Source organism: Corylus avellana, chromosome ca4 (genome assembly GCF_901000735.1).
Source record: "Corylus avellana chromosome ca4, CavTom2PMs-1.0".
NCBI lineage: Eukaryota > Viridiplantae > Streptophyta > Magnoliopsida > Fagales > Betulaceae > Corylus > Corylus avellana.
This window is the reverse complement of record NC_081544.1, coordinates 9,064,481-9,073,011: the sequence shown is the minus strand read 5'-3', so window position 1 is coordinate 9,073,011 and position 8,531 is coordinate 9,064,481. Positions and strand designations below refer to the sequence as shown.

General features: G+C 35.1%; 1 protein-coding gene across 1 annotated transcript; it reads left to right on the top strand.

The window, feature by feature from the left end:
• The first annotated feature begins 2,747 nt into the window (after positions 1–2,747).
• On the top strand, positions 2,748–8,092 carry LOC132178002 (uncharacterized). The gene is made up of 3 exons (XM_059590472.1): positions 2,748–3,507; positions 4,064–4,555; positions 7,700–8,092. Exons 1-3 carry the CDS (start codon positions 2,869–2,871, stop codon positions 8,090–8,092), a joined length of 1,524 nt encoding a protein of 507 aa, XP_059446455.1. The 5' UTR covers positions 2,748–2,868.
• The last annotated feature ends 439 nt before the right edge of the window (positions 8,093–8,531 follow it).

The following is an 8,531-nucleotide window of genomic DNA, read 5'->3' as shown; positions in this document are numbered from 1 at the left end:
CTTAGACTTGCAAAAAGAGTTGGGAGGAGATCCCCAAGCAATATATAAGGAATAATTTATATCCAATTAATCAAAGCTGTATCATGGGTTTCAGTATCAAATGCAGCTTCACACCCTACTTTTTCTGCATTCCTTAGATTTTCACCCACTTCCTTTTACTTTTTTCACTGTCAAATAATTCACGCACTCTAAGAAACAGTACAATTACGAGGTAAAAATAGAAGTTAGGGAGTAACTTAAAAAGACGATAAGAACTAAAAAAAAAAAAAAAAAAGAGAGACAATTAAAGCATCTCCAACAACTCACTATTTTAACTACTGTTTTTTTACTACACACTCTAACAGATCTTCTATTTTACGGTTTACTTATTTTTAAATATTATTTCTTTTTTTTTTATTATTATTATATTATTTTTACCAACACTCAATCAAAGGAAAAATGAACATATATATGAAATCATTCATAAAAACTAAAAATTTCACCAAAGCAATAAAAAGGTCAAATGAAATCAAAATTTCTAAAAAAAAAAAGAAAAAAAAAGGAAGAAGCTAAAACATACAATTAGACTAATTAATTTCCGAGAGAGTGTTTCCTAGAGTTTCTGAGGCAAAGGTTTCGCGAAAAAAAAAAAAAAATTGGGTGCTAAGAATGAAAGAGGAGAGAAGAAGAGAAAGTGGGAGAGAAAGAGATGAAGAGGAAAAAATATTTTTGATGATGAGAATGGTGGTGTTTCGGTGGAGTCTTGGAGATGAGCTAGAGAGAAAGAAAGAGAGAGAGAGAAAGAAGAGTAAAATAAGAAAATGTAATCCTTAGAAATGATATTATATTACTTAGAGTTGCTACAATAAACTTTCAAATATGAAAGTTTACAATAGCAATTGTAGAAAAAAATGCTATTTCACAATGACTGCTGGAGCAAGAAAACATAACATAATAGCTAAATTTAACAAAAAAGCTAACTTACAATGACTGCTGGAGATGCTCTAATAGCTCGTGGTGTGTTCTGGTGTGTCTATTTTGTGGAAACTTTTTATACTGATGGTAGCTACTGCCTAGTGAGGTTCAAGTAGAGTTGAATGACCTTTTGATGTTTGTGCCCTTGTCGTTTTGATTTTCGTGGCATGGTTTTTCTTCGATGCCTCTGATCAAGTCTCTTTCAATGATTGTTTCGTTGTTGATTAGCTACAGTGAGGGTTTAGAAAAAAAAAAAACTTAAGGGATCTCTTAAGGTTCGTGCTCATTTTAGTGACCTTTACTCTGCTTTTGTTAGCAGCCTTTTGTGACGGCTTCAATTTTTTTAATGGGTTAGGTCATTTATTTGATCCATTTGTGCTTGTTCTTAGTTCTTTGTTTACCACAGCTTTTGTTTGGGTTATTCACCCATTATTTGTCTTATATCTTTGAGTAATTTTATTTAGTAGACTGTAATACTACTTAATGTAACTATGACGATGTAGCAATGACAATCAACATTTGAATCAATAAGTGATTGTAAAAATAAAAATCAATGACCGAAATTCACTCTCAACTTCCCCTTTCCCTCTCAACCATTGTGAAAAAAAAAAGTGGTAGCTTGTGGTAAAAGACAATTGCAAAAGCACATGCATAGGCATGTCACCTCTCATTCCAATATAAGAAAAGGTTATTCAAATTATTTTATTGAGATTCACCACAATTAGTTCCTCAAATTAGTTTTTAGCAATTTAAACAATTAATGTGAAAGTGGATATCTGGAATTCACTTGTTTGTATAAGTTGCCGAACAATTCAAAATTTATTTAAATAAGTAAATTCTATATACTCTTTTTCACATTAACTGCCCAAATTAATTGCTGTGGATTCTAATCCAAATTTGTATACCATAGCCTATAATCAAAGGACCCTCCAATTGGAGATTTTCCAATTGTTAATCGTGGCCTTTCATTTTAAATCCAATAGTCTATAAAATCATTTAAACCTAGAAAAAACAAAAGCCAGCATTTAATGTGAAGCTTAATGCAAGTTTAAATAACAAAAGAAGGAAAAGATAAGGGAAAAATTCACTTTACCCTTGAAGTTTCAAGAGTTTTTCAAGTCGAACCCCAATATTTAAAAATTGGCAATGTACATTAATGTTTCAAAAATTTTCAATTCAAACCCTTCATTACTAATTTTCGTCTAATTGGATGGAAATCATCTCACATGCGTCTCATGTGAGATTTTGATGTCCACTATTCTAATTTTGCTCTCATTAAAACCTATGAAATTAAGTAATTACCCTTAATTTCATAGGTTTTAATGAGGGTAATTATGCAATTTCATAAGTTTTAATGAGGGTAAAATTAAAATAAAGGGTATCAAAATCTCACGTGAGACGCACGTGAGATGATTTCCGTCCAATTAGACGGAAATTAGTAACGGAGGGTCTGAATTGAAAATTTTTGAAATATTAGGGAGATATATTGCCAATTTTTAAACATTGAGGTTTGAATTGAAAAACTCCAAAAACTTAACGAGGGTAAAGTAAATTTAACCAAAAGAAAAAGAATACAAAAGGATCGGGGAAGGAAACACATGGCTTTTCACAATCTTGAAGAAATCTAATCATTTTTTTTTTAACTCTTTCCCTGGACCCAAAGCATTTCCCTTTTCTTCTTCCAGCAGATTACTTGCAATGCAAAACGCTTGAATCACGCAGTCCAGACTGCATGAAGGAGTATATATATATATCGGGTTTCCCGCCGTAAAATCTGAGGCTCTCGAGCGGATTGGCTGAGTGTTGAAGAAAAAACTATCAACTATTTTATTTGGAAATATTATGAAAGTAATAATAAACTTTGAAATGCGGAGGACCCTCTGAAGCATCATCCATTTTCCTATTCTTTCAGCCATGACCAAAGCGCCTACCGTACTAGATAGAACCACCGGCACCGGCGCCGGCACCAGCCCTATCTCCGACAAAGCTCACCGTCTCAAACACCACCACCAGCGCAGTACCTTCTCGCCATTCTCTTTCTACTCCCCGAAACTTTTCGTCTACATCCTCTCCACCTGCGTCCTTCTCTTCATCCTCTTCCACATCCAATACTCCCTCCACACCCCCCCGTCTCCCCCAACTCCGTCGTGGTCTCTCACGCGCCAATGGCAGCGAGTCATCAACACCTCCGCATACTGCAACAGCAGCGAGATCAAATCCATGGCCGACCGGCTCCGGCGCTCGGTAACGTTTCTCCCGCTGAAAGATTTACGTTACGCGCAAGCCGCTCTTCAGGGCCACACGTGGTTCATGAGCTCCATGTATGATTCCCACGAGGAAGGCGACGTGCAATTCCAGCAATTCCCCTCGGAATCCTCACAGGGAAGGCTTCTGTGCATGAAAGGGCGTGACAAGCACGACGGCTCCTGGAACTCCTACGCGCTGGCGTGGCCGGAAACTTTGCCCCTCAACGCCACCTTCATGAAGGGCCTAACCTTTGTGTCGTACAACCATTATAATTACGACAACATATGGCATGGTTTGTCGGCCATGGTACTCTTAAATCACTCCTATTTTTATTTTGCTCTTTTCTTTTTTATTTTATTTATTTTTATTGTTTAATACGAATGAAAATGATAGTCAAACCGAAATCATTTCCCTTCGTAAACCATTTTTTTGAAAATTTGAGCTTCTCTTTCTTACACGCACCGATCTCTTTCGAAGTTCATTCTTTGTTGTCATCGGAGGTTAGGATGTCGTCGGCCATTTCTGGTTGATGTCGGTGGCTATTGCTAGAGGTCACCAGTCATCTCCGATTTTTGGTAGGAACCAAACACCCAAAAGTGTTTTTTGCTAAAATCATTTTTGTGGGACTAATTTCTTGAAAATATTTTCTAACTGAAAACATTTTATATCGAAACTAACATAATCTTAATAGTTTAATTTATATTCTAACATGTGAGCTGAATTGATGGATATAATGTCTGAATTCAGGACATTTTAACTATATATAATTAATCTAATACCATATTAAATCATCACTATTTTAAAAGCTTAAACTTATATAAAATAGTTAGCGAATTTAATCATTTAATTTATATTATGAAAGGTACCCTTTGTGGCCTGGCACAAGAAGAACGGGTGCCCGATGCCAACAAGGTGGGTTTTGTACCACTGGGGTGAGTTGAGGCTGAAGATGGGGCTGTGGCTGACAACTTTAATGGAGGCCACGTTCGACGGCCGGCCGCCGTACATTGAAGGATTTGAAGGGGTTGGCGATGACCATCAGCCAGTTTGCTTTGAGAAGTCGGTGGTGATGAGGCACAATGAGGGAGGGATGTCAAGGGAGAAGAGGATGGAGGCGTACGATTTAATGAGGTGCAAGGCTAGGGTGTACTGTAACGTGAGCTTGGAAGGTAGGCTTGCCAACGTCAATGGCCGGGGAGTGCTGGTGATTGGGATCACCATGTTTATGCGGACGGGGCCGAGATCATTCAAGAATGAGACAGCAGTCGTTGAGATCTTTCAGAGGGAGTGTGCTAAGGTGGACGGTTGCCGGTTGACGGTGGCTTACTCCAATAATCTCAGCTTCTGTGAGCAGGTTAGTGTTTATTCCTTTTTCTATATATATATATATATATTTTTTTTTCTGTTTTTAATTCTTTGCATTTTTATTTTTTGTTATATACACATACATTTAAGAACTTAATTCCTTTTTAATTATAGAAATGATTCTCTTGTGTTCTTTGACGTGCTCCATCTACCATTTTTTTTTTTTTAATTAGAGATATACTATTGATCACTGTGCTATCGATAGCACAATGTATGGATAGGAGATGATCGGCTAGTATACAATAGAATGGTTAGTAATATTTTAAAATTAAGAGCGGATAAAGCGTGCCAACTCAACCAAAATATACACAAGATAAAAGACATATTACAAAAAAAGAAGAAGCAATATTTGAGATAAATATACATATGTGAGCACATTGAAATAGGTTAGTGGAATGAGTGTGGCTGCCATAACGCATAACATTTAATCCCACTAATTAAAGGAGTGACACCTCAAAAGGAAAAGAAAAGAGGCTCTATGCTCAGAGCACTCACTAGCTAGTATCTAATCTGAAGATCTTTGCATGTGAAAGTATATTCTTTATATATAAATGGCTATGAGTAAAAAAAAAGAAAAAAAAAAAATGGCTATGAGTGGTTTATTACAAGTTTATTCTTCGCCAGGGCAATGGCAAAGTACGGACTTTTCTTTTTTCTTTTTTCTTTTCAGGGAAGCTCAATTATGGACGTTGTTCTTCTAAGAATTTGAAAAAAAATGGTACCGGTACTTGTTCAAATAGAGAACAAAATGTTAAATCCCCAAACCACCCCCCCCACACAAAAAAAAAAAAAATCTTTAGTGACGCATAAATAGTGATGTTCAACTAGTGACATTTGCTAAACAACATTGAATTTGAATATAGGGTTGACAATTAGTGATGGTGTCATTTACTGTTCAATTGACACTATTTAAGGTCTTTTTAGCTCAAACGACAGCTCACCAATAGTGTTGTTACTGTTTACACGTCACTACATGAAAAGTGACATTTAAACAGAGATAATGTCATTAATGTTCACACGTCATCAGTAGTTGTTGATCGTCTTTTCGAAAACAAAAAAGGATTGTTAGTAGGCTTCTGATCATTAGACTGGAGATACTTTGACGCTCAAGTCATGGGAGAGAAAGATAGAGAGAGAGAGAGAGCTCCTCAGATTGGGAGGACTCTGTTGTGTTGTTTTTTTTTGACATACCTCGTTATGGAGAGAAATGAGACCTTTGAGAGGTTTCTCTTGGGGCTTAGTTGTAGTTGGCCTTATCTCTTCCAGATCTTGGGTCTTCTTTACTAGACTTATTTTCTGGACCTTTCATACAACAAAACTAAAGGAATACTTTAAAAGAAAAAGAAAATACACACGGGCGCTATGTAATACATCAATATTCATGAGATAAAAAGATAGTTCTAACATTACTCAAAACTTTTATCTAGCAACTCTTGCAATTGCTCTTTCAGCTCTCTCAGCTTTTGAAATCAATGTTGTTCCGGGCATAAGGTTGATAGAAAACTTTATCTCCCTTACCAAAAGAAAAAAAATCGCAGAGATTTAGAATGGTTCAACTTTGAAGGTATATGCCTTCAATTTATAATGTCCAAGAGATCAACTACATCTTTATTATGTTGACTTGATTCTATTTAGATTAAACTGATATGTATTTATAAAGATTATATTGTATTACAAAAATATATGCTTATTACAAAGTGGTAGGCCATGAATATTTTAATTAGTACTTTAGGGTATGTACGTTTGTTAATGTGTTTTAGGTATGTCTTTTGTTTTTGGTTTGAAAAGAATGTTCTAATGTACGTCATATAAAGGTAAGAGAAAAATACACTTTACTTCCAAAGTTTATCAATTTGCAATTTGACCTCTAATGTTTAAATATTTGCAATATAACCACTCCATTAGCCATTTTCGTCCAATTTGACGGGAATTTGTTGTACACTTTTTGGTCTAAAATTTTCAAAATTGCCCTCATGTGTTTTAGGGAATTCAAAAAATGCCCCCAATTTAATAAACGGGTTAAATTCACTTTACCCCCTTGAAGTTTCAGGAGTTTTTCAATTCAAACTCCAATGTTTAAAAATTGGCAATGTACACCCTAATGTTTCAAAAATTTTCAATTTAGACCCTCCGTTACTAATTTCTGTCTAATTGGACGGAAATCATTTCACATACATCTCACATGGGATTTTGATGCCCTTTATTCCAATTTTGTCCTCATTAAAACCTATGGAATTACGTAATTACCCTCAATTTCATAGGTTTTAATGAGAGTAATTACGTAATTTCATAGATTTTAATGAGGGCAAAATTGGAATAGAGAGCATCAAAATTCCACGTGAGATACATGTGGGATGATTTCTGTCCAATTAGACGGAAATTAGTAACGGATGGTTTGAATTAAAATTTTTTGAAACATTAGGAGGTACATTGCCAATTTTTAAACATTGAGGTTCGAATTGAAAAAATCCTAAAACTTCAAGGGAGTAAAGTGAATTTTTCCCTTAATAAACCAAAACCAGGGAAAAAAAATGGGGTTGGCTTGGCCACCCCAATTTTTTTGTCTTCTTTTATTTTTTGTTTTCTATAATTTCTATAATTTTTGATACTTTATTGGGTGGTATTTTCTATAATTTCCGTAAGAAAAAACAAAAATGATTAACGGATGGGTTACATTGCGAATTTTTGATACTTTGTTATGGTACATATAAATTTTTAAACATTAGAGGCCAAATTACAAATTGAGTGAAACTTTGGAAGGTAAAGTGTATTTTTTCCTATAGATAAAAGGAAAATGTTAAAGGCACAACACTAACCCAACTTAGGACCAACTTCTCTCCTACGTGTCATTTAACAACAAAAGAAATTGAGAGAGAGAATTTTGGGATTCCGAAAATTTGGGAAAGAAGACAATTTGTTTGGTTTAAAATTCAAATTTTTGTACACGTAGGAGAGAAGTTGGCCATGAGTTGGATTTGTGTTGTGTCCGTATCAAACCTCTAGATAAAATGAGTTTTTATGTTTCGTAGTTTGGAATGTTTGTTAATGTCTTTGACTTAAAAGACAAACAAACAAAAGACAAATAATGTAGAGTGGCTAAATTGTGTTTGCAATCCATTTACATTTGATTCAGGTGAAGGTGATGAGCTGGACAGACATTCTAGTATCCCCGCATGGTGCCCAGTTGACCAACATGTTCTTGATGGACAGAAACAGCAGTGTGATGGAGTTCTTTCCCAAAGGCTGGCTAAAGCTCGCCGGCGTCGGCCAGTTTGTGTATCACTGGATAGCTAGCTGGTCCGGGATGAGGCATCAAGGTGCATGGCGAGATCCCGACGGCGATGAATGCCCCTTCCCGGAAGATGACCGCCGGTGCATGTCTATTTTCAAGAGCGGCAAAATTGGATGCAACGAGACATATTTTGGTGAGTGGGCTAGAAATGTTTTGAATGAGGTGAAGGCAAGAAAAGTGGACGAAGCTTCAAAGAAGAACACCACTACTTCTAGTGGGTGTACTTGTAGCTGATCAATTCCTTCCTGATCAAAGACCAAATTTCTATAGATTAATGTTTAAATTCCTTTTAAACAATTCTTTTATATCCTCTTATATATGGATAAGAGTTAATTCTTTCCATTTGAAATGAAATGGTTAGGATCAATTTTATGGTCGGGATTTAAAGTTTGTGTCTCTAACAGTGTATATGATATCACATTATTTAAATTTTTTAGAAACACCCCTACATTGATTTTACATACACCGTTAGATGTATCAATTTTAAATTATGATTATAAAATGAAAAATATTCATTTCATTTGAAACAAATAGGACTTTATTTATCCATGGAATATAATAAGATCCAAATTAATTCCAAATCCAAAAAAAATAACATTACGATCCTAAGTATCTCACATGGTTTAAGTGCAATTTTAACCATGTGTATATAAACTCTTAGATATCATTTCTT